Here is a 15,025-nt window from a genome sequence, read left to right as displayed (position 1 = left end):
CGTTCAAATATATCAATTGTCTGAATAAAGTTGCACAATTCACCCTCGACTGAAGAAGTTTTATGAAGATTGCATAGAGTACCTCAAGTCCAATGGAGCAGAGTACTGTGTGAACAAACCACCCTCCGACTCATTTCAAAATGAACATCAGCAGTTAAATATTGATAGGACTGCCCAGCTGTTTCGTAAGTTTATTTGGCACTACTTTAATAATAACGTATACTTTGAGCTTTTAAATGCTCCGACTTAAGAATCGCTCTGCAAACACGTGCAGCAGTAATTCAATTTTGCTATTTTGATTTGAGGAAAAATTGATCCTAAGAAATAGTGGATTGGTTGGGTGTAAACTCCCCAGTGGTTTGAAAGTTCGGCTCGTTTCCGTTCATGCTCGCTCCCCAGTACGTAATGCGCCCCAAGAAACAGAGCACGTGCCATTACATGGTACTTCCTTATATAAAAATATGGAACGTGCGTCTGTGGTGCAAATAATATGCACCCACTAACCGGGGGGAGGACACAAACGGAAAATTTGCATCGAGTATTATCTTGCAAATTTCACATATGCACACTTATAAGCACTTATCAGATTACGCTTCGCCTAATTAAGACTTTATAAGATATGTGATCATTTTGAATCTTTTTGAATAGATTTTGGTGGGCTAAAAACAAATGCAAAGCTGATGAAAAGAACACATACTAAGAATAAGAATACATTACCGATGATAAGAAACATAATAAAACAAGGTAAATCTTGATAGAACACCATGAATATATCAAGATTTTTACGAAATTGTAAGATTTTTGCATGACTATAAGGAACCAAGATTTTGGCAAGATAACCAAGAATGATTAACCATGACATAGCAAGATATTCTTAGTTGTAAAAAATAAAAAAAACACACACTTTTCACAAAAATTAGCACAAATACATATAATTTTGCTTAAATTATTATGTATTAACAAGATTTATCAGGATTAATCAAGAATTGTCGCAAAATTCAGTTCCATTATTTCATTAACCAAAATTAAGCCTTCTGTTTTCAGTATAATGAATTATTTAGTGGATGCAAACTCGGTATGTACATGTTTCGCACTTTATACGGGACCGTCACTAGGAAGACCTCAACCATTTGATGAACAAATAAGCTTTTGTATCAAGTACAATACGTTAAACACACGAAATTTCATTTTTCTAGCACCGCTTATTTAAACTTTTTTCCAATTTTTTGATTCTGTTTTCGTGGTTTATCAATTCTATGGTTTTATTTGTGTGGCTTGGGCTCTTGCATGTTTACAAGTGTAGTGCATAGACAGCTTAGTGGGTCGAAACCACTTATAATTTTCACTTTGTGGTAATAATCTACCCACAATTTAGTTTTCATATAAAAGTTACAGTGATTGCAGCGAACACGGTGTAAGATTATTGGATTGTGAATTTTAGATTGTTTTGGTGCAAAATTTTTGTCGCTATTTCAGTAGTAAAATTGGTTCGTTTCGATTCACTTATCATAGTAGACACAAAATGAAATTCAATTTTACGTGAGGTATGTTAAGACATTTTTCTGACATGTTCCGTCAGGAAATTGATTTTTACCATTCTGTTTAGTACAGAAAAACCGTAAGACTCCCAATCAAGTAAAATTAGAATTGACAAGTTTTGGCAAGTCTCAGAAGTTGAAACCAACAATATTAGCACTGTTTCTTTCCAAACAATACAAGCTTTTAAGTGATCAAATACTCGTCAAGACTGAAAACTCGTTTTCGGAAAACTTATATTATGACAACTTCATTTTCCGGGTGTCTCAAAAATATCTTTAATCCTCGTGTATGTGTTTTTAATTCAAATTGGTTTTATGTTTCTTAAAAATTTATTAATTTTTTCAAACTGGATGGTTTTATTTTGTTTAGGATTCTTGAGAAATTTGTGTAGTTCAAAACTTTTAATGAGATCTCAAGCAGTTCAATGTAGCTCAAACGATTAGAGTGTCATGCTTGATCAAGCTTTTGGCGTTTGCGTTTAATCTGTAAATTACTGGAAATCGCAACTCAATAACCAGAATTTGGTTGTGCTCTTTTGGATATTTGAACCAAAACAAATGAACTGTAAGAGGATTTAGTTTTATTGCCACAATGAAAAGTGAAAGCTCATAGAGTCGCGTATGATTACTGGTGGGGCGTATAAATACTCGAGTAAAATTCTTATTGGCCGTTTTACAATCGCGTGTCACAAAACCCCTGCAAACAAAAATGTCAAAAAAATTTGATTTGGTGAAAATTTTTTGATTTGTTTTAAACAATATATTATGTGATCATTTCCTACGAAAAAATTCAAATCAAAAATAGTAAATAGGAACTATATACTCAAATGGGTTTTTTTTGTTCCGTGAATTTTGGCCGACCGATATATTCATCCTAGAGAAATGTGCGTGGTATCATTAAAAAGCTCGTCCAGCGTAGAATTCGGAATTAAAAAGAGTTTTTGAATTTCGTTTTTTTCGAGGAGTTATCGAGGTTTAAAGTTTCATGTGAACACTGGATATTTGGTTCACTTTTACCGTAATTTTCGTTCGAAATAACGTTTTTTCTACGAAAAAATTTAACTCAAAACTAGATTTCACGCCAAAAAGTAAATCAATTTTAGGTTTTTAATAGACGAAAGGAGATAAAAAAGACTAGTTCTAGTCTTAGAGGGAAGTTTAATATATAAAAAAATTCGAATTAGTTTTGGGAGCTCTTTTTTTAGAAAATTTTGCAATTTTTATGTTTTTTCAAGTCACCTAGAGACTACTAGACACTTTTAATATCGAAGTTCCGTTAATGACAAACCTCTTTTACGATCAAATGAAGCCCAATGAACAAAAATTGGTTTCGAAGGGATCGCTCATGTTTTTTTTTGGACTCGTTTCTCAAATTTCGTAATTTCAAATGAAATTTGGATTTATTTTTTGAGGGTGTTACTAAGGTTTTATAATCCTATGGCATAAACTTGTTGACTAAAGGTCCAATAGATTTGCTAATGAGCACTAAGTGAACCTATCTAGTGCTGTAACTGGACAGCTAATGGCTGTTAAGACTTTGAAAAAAAATTTCGAAAGTTTTTTAAAATTAGTAAATCATAAACTTATTTTTATGAACTGTAAGTTCGTCTCAGTAAAAACAGGATCGAACTCCTTCATACCACTGCAACATAAGTTAATCTCATTGGCGGCTTTATCAAATAACTATTGGTTATACGTCTTCAATGCCACAAGATTTCAAATTTTTAAAAAATTTTTTTGGACATTTCGTTTTATTGGTTCATTTTGAAATCTTATCACGTCATCTTAATATTGATGAATACATCTTCCTTTAGTGAAGACGTCCAAAGTATCATAGATAAAACTTTCTGAGAAAAAAATATGGTTTAAATGGCTTCAACACTTTCTTCTCCCGTTTTTCTAAAGAAATTTTGGTTTTTGACTGTATTTGTTGGTTTTTTTTCATAGTCATAAGACATATTGTGATGTCTTATTGATTATCTAGGCATCATAAACAACCTTGTTTTCACATTGCGGCATAGCTGAGCGTATTCATTGAATTCATATGAAAGCTTTTGAGTTTAATGGATGTTAAGACTTTAAAAATATTTTTTTTAACATAAATCAATCTTTAGCTTATTTTCGTGGATTGTATGTCAGCATCGGTAATGACAGAACCGCTTTTTTCTACATCAGCAACAATTTATCTAGTTAGCGAATTTGTCTTCTAACTATTGGTTTTTTTGACTTCGGTGCACGAGTTTTCATAATTTTTATAATTTTTGGATCTTTTTTAGTAATTTTGGTTCCTTTTGAAATCGTATTACATTATCCTAATATTGATAGCTCCCATTGGCTTACTGAAGACGATCAATGGATCGTTGAAAAAGTTTTCAGAGAAAAAAGCTTATGGTTTAAATAGCTTCGACACTTTCTTCTCTCAATTTTCTACCGAACTTTTGGATTTTGCCTGTTTTTGTTGTTGTTTTATAGTGAATGACTTGTTGTAGTGTCTTATTGATAAATTTTGAATGACAAACATCCTAGTTGTCACATCATCTAGGCATAATTTAGCGTATTAAATGCCTTCCGTTGAAAGCTGTAGAATTTTTTGACTTTGATACTATGGGTTTTCTCAAAATTTTCGTGGTTTTGATGTATTTTTCTTTGCCATACGACTTATTGTGATGAGTTATTGATGTCACATGAATGAAACCTATGATTGCTATTTCATCGAGGCAGAATTTAGTTTGTTTAATCAACTTAAAATGTAGCATTTTTTTTAAATTGAAACATCTATTTTTGTTATCTCTTCATTTGGTTGAGTCAAAAATGTAGATGAGCTCGGGTCGGAACATCATGTGCGAACGCACATTAACGAGCCGCCTTGTTTGATTTCGTTTTTCAGGGCTCAAGTTTCAAGATTAGAGTTATATCTGAGCCTGGAAAAAGTAACAGTAAAGCAAATGTGGTTCAAATTTGAGAAAGTTTAGAGATATTCGTCATAGCTGTCCACTATTTGGTCTTTTTAGCTTTCGTTGAACAAGAACTGCTAACACAACCTAGGCCATTTAGGCAGAAATCAAAGCAAGCCTAATTAGATTTAATTAGTCGAAAGTTTACATTTGCATTTTACTGATTGCAGGCTGAAAAGGCAAATTTTTGTTTGGAATGTTCTCATTACGGTAATGAACAAAGTTTATTTTCTGCACAGTCTTAGATCATCATTAATTAAATCGAGAACTCTATCTGTAGGCTAATTGGAAGCAAAAAAGACCGTGGAAAGCGGTGACATAAGTCATGCGACAAGGTATTGCCACATTTGTCAACGATTTGATCAAGTCGGCCGAAAAATACCCAATGTACTTTTTGCGGCGTAATGCTGTTAATTTTTTCAGAAACATCTCATGCTGGTTTCACGTTGTATTATTACAGGAATGCTTTGAAAGCCATACCAAAACTCACAAAAAATAAACTGCGATAAAGTTATACGGCTCAAATTAACAATTTCGCCTTTTTGTTGAAGATTAGTTTGGATATTCATAACAGACCAATAGTTTTTCGGCGCTTTGAATCATCAGATATATGCGTTTTATAGCGTTTTGATAGCTGATGGTTTTCTTTCACGATTAAGTCCAGATAATAGTTAATAAACAGATATTTTGATCAAAGCATGAAAACTTTTTTAATCACTGAGGTCAGATAATACAACGTGAGAACGCCAGCTCATTTTTCATCTTGTGAATAGTTAAAACACTCGCTTCGAGCTTCACGTTTATTAAACAAAAAGTTTCTAGTACGATTTTAGCTGTTTTTACAAACATAATCAAAAATATTCACTCAGATTAAAGTGTTACATCTTTCTGTGTTTTAATAATGTCATACTTGAATAGTGGTTTCATTGAAAATATGCGGCTTAAACGCAACGCGACTTCAATCAAACTTTACCAGAACCCAGAGGCAGTTTTGGGTAATTACCCCATGAATAAAACCACTTATGGCAGCCCCCAAGTTGTCCCATTTATTTCAACCTCACCCAGAAATAACCCAGACAGATTAAGTCCGAGAAAGAAGCGGAATAATGACCCGGGTTCGGCTTTAAGTCTACCCCTGGCGAGAATTAGCAGGTCGCTTGTTTCTGGTGAAATTGACGAGTTGTCCAGACTTAAAAATCTTCTCAAAAGTAAGTATTTAACGGTTGACAACTAGTCTCAATTGGCTTAAATTTGAAAATTTTTACATTATTCGGTTGGCTCTGAAATCGCTTGCTATCAAAATCTCAAGTCGAAGTTTTTTGTTTTATAGATGTCTTGTTTTCGCTTTAATCCCCCTTTTTTTCAGCTGATATCAGTTGTTATTTCATATTGCACTTAATATTTGAAGATAAATTTTACTCTGTTTTAGTCTATTGCAGTCCCTCAAATCAATTCTCGTCATCAAATCCAAATAACAACAATAACAATAGCAACAACAACACAAACAATACCTCCCATAATTCTCATCCACCCGATTTTAGCTCTAGCGACAACTACCCAAATTCCATAGCCACCATTCAGCGTAGACGTACAACCCTGCACGGGTTATCGAACCCGCCCCAATCCCATAACCGAAACCTTAGTTATTACAACGGTATTAGTTATAATAATCACAGTAATAACCACCCAGATTATAACAACCCTAGTTCTACAACCGATGATTTGGTCGCTTTGGGCAAAGTTGCAACATCGAGGTACGAACACAATACCTCGGCGATGCCAGGGTTGCCGAACGGCATTCGAGGTAGCACAAAGAGAGCCCAAAGTGAGCCCTATGGGGGAGGGGGAGGTGGTGGAAATGTTGCCCTCCAGGGTTCCAGTCACGTGGTTGTTGGGGTAGGAGGGGCACACAATAACAGCAGTTCGTTATTGTCTAGTTTGAACTCCAGCTACAACACTTCCAAAAACGGAACAGTGCTTTCTTCAACATTTGCGAGGTTAGCAGGGTTCTTTTAATCAGTAAATTCGTTCTCAATACACCTTCAATCTCTGATCTTAATGTAGTTGCTACTTTGAACAAGTTGAAATTGAGGCTAGAGCTAAACCACGCACGCGCACGTTGTGAAATGCCGAATATGCTGCTGTGTCAGAAGCTAAAATGCTGTTCCTTATAAACATAGCCAGACTTCTGTGATCTTTCGGAAATTTCAATTTTCAAAGTTGTATTCTCAGCAAGATCACGTTTCTCCGTTGAAGTAACTACGCAGATCTTGATAAACGCCAAAATTTTGCCTTTTTTATATCTGATCACAGATTAAAAGTTTGCGTAAGATCTTATCAATCACTCGCAATTGCCTCTTAAGACCTGATCAGATCTTAAAAAATGTCCTACCAATTACTGTTCTTATGTTTTCTGATAACTTTGAGTTTATGTAGCGTATGAATTGAATGGCCAATTCTGTTTTCTTTAGAGCCCGCCCTAGTTTCCACAAGATCAGTAATGGATCTAGCAGCAGTAACAGCTACCCTCATCAGCCTACCACATTCACTGGCCTCTCCAAACATGGTTAGTTCATTACAATTCTTGGAACCACCTGAAGGGGTTAACCTGCCACCAAAAAACGGAATTAAGTTAGGTCTAATGCACACTACTAAAACTTGGACGAACTAGTGATAATTTGACCGGTCAGCCTATTCGACCAATCAGAATAAAGCTGGTGGCTAAATTTCTTTTACTAACTCGTCCTCTGGCGGCCGAAACTACCAGCACTACAATTCGCATCAGCAAATTGTTTATTGCAAAGACCCGAACAGTTTTTGAAAACTTGAATTTGAATTAGTTTACCAGCTACAGCTAACAAATTTGAAGAAAGTTTCAAAAGAAAAACTGCCTTGAGGGTTTCTAACGAGTCGTAGACTCTACTAGTAGAGGCCCAGAGGAGGAATCGAAGAGCACCAAAATGCGAAAGAAGAGTTTGATTATTGATTGATTTTGTTTTATAAATAGGTTAAAAAATACCTTAAAAAACTCTCTGTATTCGGCAATGGACATTTTTTTGGAAAAAGTTCATTCTCTTTTACGAAATTATATGTTTTACGTATTTGGTTTTTCAGCGCTTTTTTCATAACATTTAAGCAGTGTTTATTTTTTAGCAGTGTTCCTCTTGTTTTGCGTCTAGTCGGAAGACGTTCTTTCTGTTGCTCAAATTTCAAATGATCAAAACTTGATGAACCCCTCACCTGCCTAAACATTTCGTTGAGACGCTCAGCAATCTACAATTCGTAGAGGGTAAGGATGTTGTTTTTATCCATGATATTGGAAACGCTGTCACACTTCGGTTTGAAAAAAATGCTCGTATGATCCTTTTCTGCGAATTTAAAATTTCATCTAATAAAATTTTGTTTGTGTTTCTGTCAATCAAAGCTGCATATTGAATTGACGTCTTTGCATACGCATTATAAAGTTTTTCCCGAAAGTTTTTCCCTTAAAAAGAAATTATCGAGCCTGGTACATTATCCCACAGAACTTGGACAATTTTTTCGAACTTTTTTGATATGATCTCCAATTTTCAACGAGCTATCAGCAGTTATACCAAGATGTTTTTGCGAACTTGTATTACCAGTCTGTGATGTAGCTATATAGGTTTTAACGTTTTTTGGTTTTCTCTCGAACTTCATTTGGCAGCACTTTTCATCATTGACAGTCACTTGATTGTCTATAAACCAATTGATACTAGTCGAATATCATCATCAAAATTTTCTTAGCCATCATTGCATTCATTAGTTACAGTAGTGTAGTCGCAAACAAGACTTTTTTTGAGTTTTTAAGACAACTAGGGAGGTCATTAATGTATATAAGAAACAAAAGTGCGTCTAAAACAGAGGTCTGGGGAACGACATAAGTAATTTTTGTTCTAGTTGGTATGTTTCGTGGATTTTTTTAACGTATTGGTATTGGTTAAAAAAAATTTCCTTAATTGAGAACCTTTCCTCGAAAACTCTAACATTCAAGTTTGGAAAAAAGTTCTTTATGGCTTATAGTCCTAAATGCTTTTTTAAATCGACGACAAAAGCTGAACCAGGTAGTTTCGAATCTATTGTCGTTCTCATAATTTCAACGAAACCAATAAATGCATAAACGTATAAAATTTGGCTGCAATCCGTATTGAGATATGAAAAGCATTTAGAAAATGTGCTCAAAAGACTAATTGGTCAATAATTACACGCATCAGATTTAATTCCGGTTTTGTAAAAAATCAATTGTTTTAGCACTGAAGACTTAGTTCAGGGCTCGGAAATAAGTGGAAGTGTAAGCTTGATGATTTTTTTACTTATTTCGTCATGACCTGGGAGTTCTTTGTTTTTTAAGCTCTTGATTATTTTTTCTATTTCTTTTATACTCACTGAAAAAAAAGGTATTTATCACTGCAAACAATGATAGGGCTATATATCGAAAAGTCATCAAGTTTTTCAGAAGGATTTTCTCTTACATTTGAAAAAAGTGGTATAATGTTTTCGCCTCGTTTGGCAAATTTTGTCTTTTACTTATATTACAGAATGATTGGTACGCTTTGAGTAAATCAGAGTCTTTCTTATCAAATCTATCAAAGAACTTACTTTTTTCTGTACGAATAAAATCAGTTACGTTATAACTATTTTTAACAAAATTTTTTCTGTTTTCAAGTATTTTAATGAGAAAGTATTTGTAAAAAAAACTCAGTTTGTTCCGCTCTGGATTTTTTAACCTTGTGGCTGAGCCAAATATTTATACAGCTTTGCCTCTCAAATGGAGCAAACCTTTTCAACTGTTTTCCTATTAAGTTTTTTATCAACGATATTTTTGCATCAATGGATTTTTCAACTGCTAACTCATCTAATTTATGATCAAGCACAAAAAGGAACTAAAGGATTTCAGTATCGTTCTTCAAGAATTTGAAGTCTATTCTTTGTTACTCTTGACTAGGTATAGTAGTTATTTGAAAATTTATATGGACAAGCAGTCCAAAATGATCAGTAAGCGATGTTTTTATTGTATATGTGTTTGAATATGTTTAGTTAATTACGCGATCTATACAAAATAAGATTGATGCACGCGTGGTGAATTTTTAACTGTATATCCAAAACTAGAAATGTGAGAAATGTTTTGAGAATTAATGTTGTTTAATTTCAAGATGTCAAGGTTGAAGTCCCTGCAGAAAAAAAACAGCACGTTGGACCATATTCCAAAAGATATTCAAATGCTTCCAGAAAACAGTGTGTTTTATTTGCAGGTGGTCTGTAAATAACTATTTATCGTGTTTTAGAGTTCTTGTTAGAAATTGTTATCCCTCTCATCTCAAGAAACTTTGTATCCCTATCGAACTTTAGTTTTTCAACTTGAGTTTGATCAGTTACGAAAAAATAAACATCCAAATCCACGCACCTGTTTTCTGTTTTCAAAAAGGAGGATTCTATTAACCTTCTAATTTGAGCATACCTAAATCATCATTATCAGTAGGCCAAATTTCCTTGAGATCAATAATTTGCGGCTGGTGGTGGAAAATATTCAGAAGAACTAGCAACTGGCCATGATGGGCTTTCAACGATTGTACATTTAAAAAAAACAAAGAACTGTTCTCTATTGCGCTCAACTGGTGTTCCTCTTGATACTTTCCCATTAATCAAATATACTGCAATTAATTTATTAGATAAAATTTAAATTAGGCTTTCTATCTCCTCATTTCTTCAATCATGCACTTAATAAAAAGTTGTACTGTTACCATTTGGTGGTGTATTTTTGAAAAGCCCACTTTTTCGCAATGCTTCATCTTCCTCCGATGTCTCTCGTTGATGTTTTGTTTCGGTTCTATGTGCTGCATTCAATTTTTTTCAAAATTAGTCGGAGAGTGGAACAATGATTTAAACGGTTTGAACGGTTGTTCACAAGGCTAGGTTTTATTGCTGCTTTGGTTTTGGCTGCAACATCCACTCACATTCGCAATCGATTCCACAGAAATAATCGGTTGGGAATAAAACGTGCCGTCGGGGTTTTTGCAAAAAAAAAATCGTACTTTGCAGTTTCTTGTAGTAGTTATGATAGCCTCTTCTTTACACATTTTTTTTTCATTTGCAAGTCAAACTTAGGAAATTTTTCAGTATTATACAACTTACTATTTTTCCACGTCTGTTGGCCAAGCATTTTGCGTCTACTATAAATTTCGTCTTTGTCCGAAAAGTATATGTCATTAATTAAAATTCCCGAAAAACTACCGTTTTTTGAGCGCAAAGGATGACTTGCCTTTACTCTATCTGGGGTAATATGATAACGAAAAAAATGATTTTTTGCGTAGCAAGTGTCATCTACTAGATTGTAACTCCTCGGGTTAATAGGGAAATTGTCTAATATTAAACAGACTTTACTGGAGTATCTTTCCTGTTGGTAAATTATTTTTTTCAATTTCCCTAATTGATTTTTGCAAATGAATCATTTTTTGTCTTGTTGTTTCACTGTCTAAATGATGCTTTTTACGCAGAAAACTTTCAACTAATTTATGCATTTCGTTTTGCTGATTGGCTCTGTCAGCACTAATTTTGACAGTTTCAATCTTATTAAAGATTATCTAATGCGTAATATGTGATTATGATATGGCACACGCAGTAGAAAGGTCGTTCAAAACGAAAAAAAGGAGGTCGTGAAAAGCGCAACTGTTCTCTAGCTGTTCGTTTTCTGTTCTCGAAAAGCCTTTATTTCAAGAAATCTGCTAGTAGCACCCATTTACGGCAAAAACGGACCACTTTTATTTCTGTGTGGAATTCGCTTGCCCAATTTATTAAGCTAGTTTTAGAGTTGTGAGTGACGACTCACAAAAGCAAAATCAATTTGAGTATAGTTAAGAACTAAAACATGTGAAAAGTTATGAATCAATTGAGCACCAAAATGCAGCAGGAAACTTTTCTTGAACTTTCAAGTATCCCTTTTTTGTCTAAATGCTGTTGAAGCAATTGACGTACCATCATTTTTGGATAATTTTGATCCGACCAAATAAAAAAAAACGGTTTCTTAATTGGTCACTGAACGCCTTTTTAATAAGAAAAAAGTTAAAATTTTCGCATGACCTCAATTACTTTAGCTTGTGGATGTTACTTGCCTTTTCTCTAATCCCTCTTGAACTCATCAATCGAGATGTTTCCGAAAAAGCAATCCTTTTTAACGAAATCTAGCTCTGGCGCTTGAAATGGCCACGAGTTATCTAAATGCTCGGCACTAACTTGTATTGTATGTAATTCCGAACAACAGTACCTTCAATTTGATTTTGGAAATGATTTCGAAATCATTTTCCGATTGATATTTAGATACTGCACCAAAGCAGTACTGTTTTGGCATAAATACTTTCAGAGTACCGTAAAACATGTCCATTCTTTGTGGATTTATTGATAACGCCACAAAATTGAATCATTTTCATTATTGCTTCAACTTTCGAGATTTTTTAGAAGTAAAAACGTCAAACCGATAATAGATGGCGAGGTAGTGGGGTTTGAAGATGTCAAAACACCGCCCTCCACTAATAATTTTTTCGTTTGTTTTTTCCACATATTCTACTGTCCATATATACATATTATCTCACATATTTGAACTTGCTTGATAAGACATAGCCAAAATGGATGTTAACTGTAAAACAACAATGCACTTATATCCCTTGTTTTTTGTGTAAATGTTTGGAATGATACACTAGCATTGTCAATTTAAAAGACATAATTGAAGAACTTCATTTGCCGATATTCATTACAATTTGGCAAACATCGTCAGTTACAACAGATCATGAAACCTCAAAAAAACAATCTGTTCCATCCGTGTCTATGCGTATCACAAAATGATCCAACGGCCATTGCTTAATTGGTCAACAGAGGGTTTAGCCGACAGTAGAAATGAAGCTGACTAGAGGTACAAAGAGGGTGGTTGCAAAATTACTGCAACGTAGTTTTCTGATGCAAGATAACAACAGGATGGGACGTTGATCGAATTTCTAGACAATTCGAGCTGAGCCTGAGAAACCCAAAACTTTTTCTTATACTGTTCTAACGTCAACTGTATATGGTACTCAACAACATTACCCCTGAATTTGCTTTTTAGCAGTAATTTTAAATCTTGTTCTGACTGAGATGAGATACTGCAACAACGCAATACTTTTTCGGCAAATATCCATTCAGAGTATTGTCAATCATATCTATGTCCGTGTTCGTGTACTCATTGACAACGTCATGGAATTAATTCTTTTGTTATTGGTTGAACTGTTGACATCTTTGCAAGGTGAAAAACCTCAAATCAATAAACGTTGGCGAAATAGTGGGGCTTGAGAATGTCAAAATCGCGACCTTTTTTACTGATTTTTTTTTGCGATTGTCTTCTCCACAGATGTTTTTTGTTATAACCCTCTGGAAAAATATTAACATATGTACATATTATTTTGACACATTTTACAGTGTTTGATGTCAACTTATTTTCGCCCATTACAATAAGATTCAGAAAAAGAAATGCAGTTCTATCCCTAGTTTTTTTTCATAAAATTTGGGAACCGTTTACTAGCGCAGGCATCCTTACAGGCATTTGGTGACAAGAAAACAACGAAAAATATATAGAGGCTTGTGCCCTTGGTGAGAAATTTGCCCTTCCGTGTGCAATTATTTCCTAAAAATAACGGTCAAAAACGTTCACAACCGATCAAAAAACTGTCATTTCTCACAACATTTTGACCTTTTTTGATCTGTCTGGTCAACAGGGGTATGGCTCATGAACATCTTGCAAGTTATAGTCAACAAACTGTTTATCTCCCAGCAGGTATAGGAGATTTTTTCCTTGTCTGCTTAAAAAAATATTGTGGTGGAAAAATATCTTCTAAATCTGAATTTGAGGAAAACTTTGTGCCAATCAGAGTTTCCATAGCCTCTAAATTACATTTTTGTTCAGGTAAATCCTCTACACGTGCTAGCACACACTCGGACTGTTGCTACATAGATCCAATAGCTGGGGCTCAGCCCCCCTTCACCCAGAGACTGCAGGAGTTAGTGGCCTTAGAAGGGGAAACCATCAAATACGAGAGACAGCGTCGACTGGGAAGACGCAGGATTAAGTTTGAGTAAAAAATAAATAGTAATGAAAACTGGAGCTGTTTCCTGTGGCTATTACGTCATTTTGCCCAATGCCAAGATAAATATGCACATATTGCGTCATCAGTTTTTATAGTTAATGAATCGCCCATTTTCTCATTGGGTATTTTGACAAGGGGTGAAACGTCATGAAACAGAAAGTCATTCCTTTTTGGGTCAAAATGGAATTCAAATTATCCATATTTTCAGCTTACTATTAATAATGAAAAATACAAATATATCCCAATTTTTCCTTTTGATCACGTCTTGGAAAGAAAACAGCTCCATACGAGATATTGGAGATGAAAATATATACATAAACCATGCTAACAAAATTTGAAGCATAGTTTTTGAAGCCAGTGTTATACAACTTACAAAAATCAAAATGTCGTGCGTTTTGAATCCCAACACCACTTTTGTAGCCAAAATAGCAAAAGGATAAAAAAATCAAATTACATAAGCTATTTATGTCACTGAACTCAAAAACATTGCTGACTATTTTTTGGTCACCCTCTAAATATCAGGACCGCCTGAAATCGTTAGCATAGTTTATGACTTCTAATTAATAATTAATTCATATTATTTACATAATTATGTTTTTATTTTGCCCTATGGAGTGCTGACTTGTTTCTGCCTTTCGAAGGAAAGATTGAAAATGTTTGGATTTTTGTATGATTTCTCTAATACAACAACTTTCACGATATACGAGATGATAATCTTAGTTATATTTGAACCCATTAGTTGATATTGATTGGTTTTCAGCAGAAACAGTTGTACTGATTGTCCTTAACTGGTGCAATATAGCTTTCAAATTTTAATTGATAGAATATATTTTGTATTCATTTGCTGCGCTATCTTCGTTTATGGAATTGAAGTGTTAGCCACTTAACATTTTTCAGAGCCGTTTCAGTTGACATTAGAGGAAAATTTTTGTAATTTCCCACAAATACGTTATGTTGCCAACCCCCCCCCCCCCCCCCCCCGCACCACCCGTTATACCGTAATTAAAGAATTCGCAACTAGCAACTCCGTTAAAGTTTTTCGGATATTTTCCCGTTTGAGTCCCCCAGCTTAGTGGGTGCATAATATTTGCACCCCCCCCCCCCCCCCCCGACGAACGTGCCATAATTTTACATAATCATTTACTATGTAATATGACACGTGCTCTGTAACTGGGGTGTGCATAACGTACGGGATGCACAAACGGAAAAGATCGACTTTCTGAGATCATGTCTGCTTGAGCCGCAGCTCAGTAAATTAAACTGAACTATTTTGGAATTATTATTATCTCTTCTATCGCTCAAAATGAAGATACCACAGCAACCCATACTTGATCAGAAATTTTACTGCTTGAGTAGGTTGAACCTCTTGGTGAGACAATATTTTTTATCTGCCAAACCTAATCACTTA

At 34.5% G+C, this 15,025-nt stretch overlaps 1 protein-coding gene across 5 annotated transcripts in view; it reads left to right on the top strand.

The window, feature by feature from the left end:
- LOC142354039 (uncharacterized) overlaps positions 1 to 13,654 on the top strand; it is a 52,021-nt gene extending 38,367 nt beyond the window's left edge. For all 5 annotated transcript variants that reach the window (XM_075406302.1, XM_075406301.1, XM_075406305.1 and 2 more), the window contains 3 exons: positions 5,922 to 6,489; positions 6,964 to 7,058; positions 13,437 to 13,654. In XM_075406302.1, coding sequence (XP_075262417.1) covers positions 5,922 to 6,489; positions 6,964 to 7,058; positions 13,437 to 13,609 — 836 coding nt within the window. In that variant the 3' untranslated portion in view covers positions 13,610 to 13,654. The remainder of the gene's footprint in view (positions 1 to 5,921; positions 6,490 to 6,963; positions 7,059 to 13,436) is intronic.
- Positions 13,655 to 15,025: the final 1,371 nt, after the last annotated feature.

This window comes from Convolutriloba macropyga, chromosome 15, assembly GCF_964194025.1.
Source record: "Convolutriloba macropyga chromosome 15, txConMacr16.3, whole genome shotgun sequence".
Classification (NCBI taxonomy): domain Eukaryota; kingdom Metazoa; phylum Xenacoelomorpha; order Acoela; family Convolutidae; genus Convolutriloba; species Convolutriloba macropyga.
Note: the sequence above shows the minus strand (reverse complement) of the source record. Positions and strands in the feature narration are given on the sequence as shown.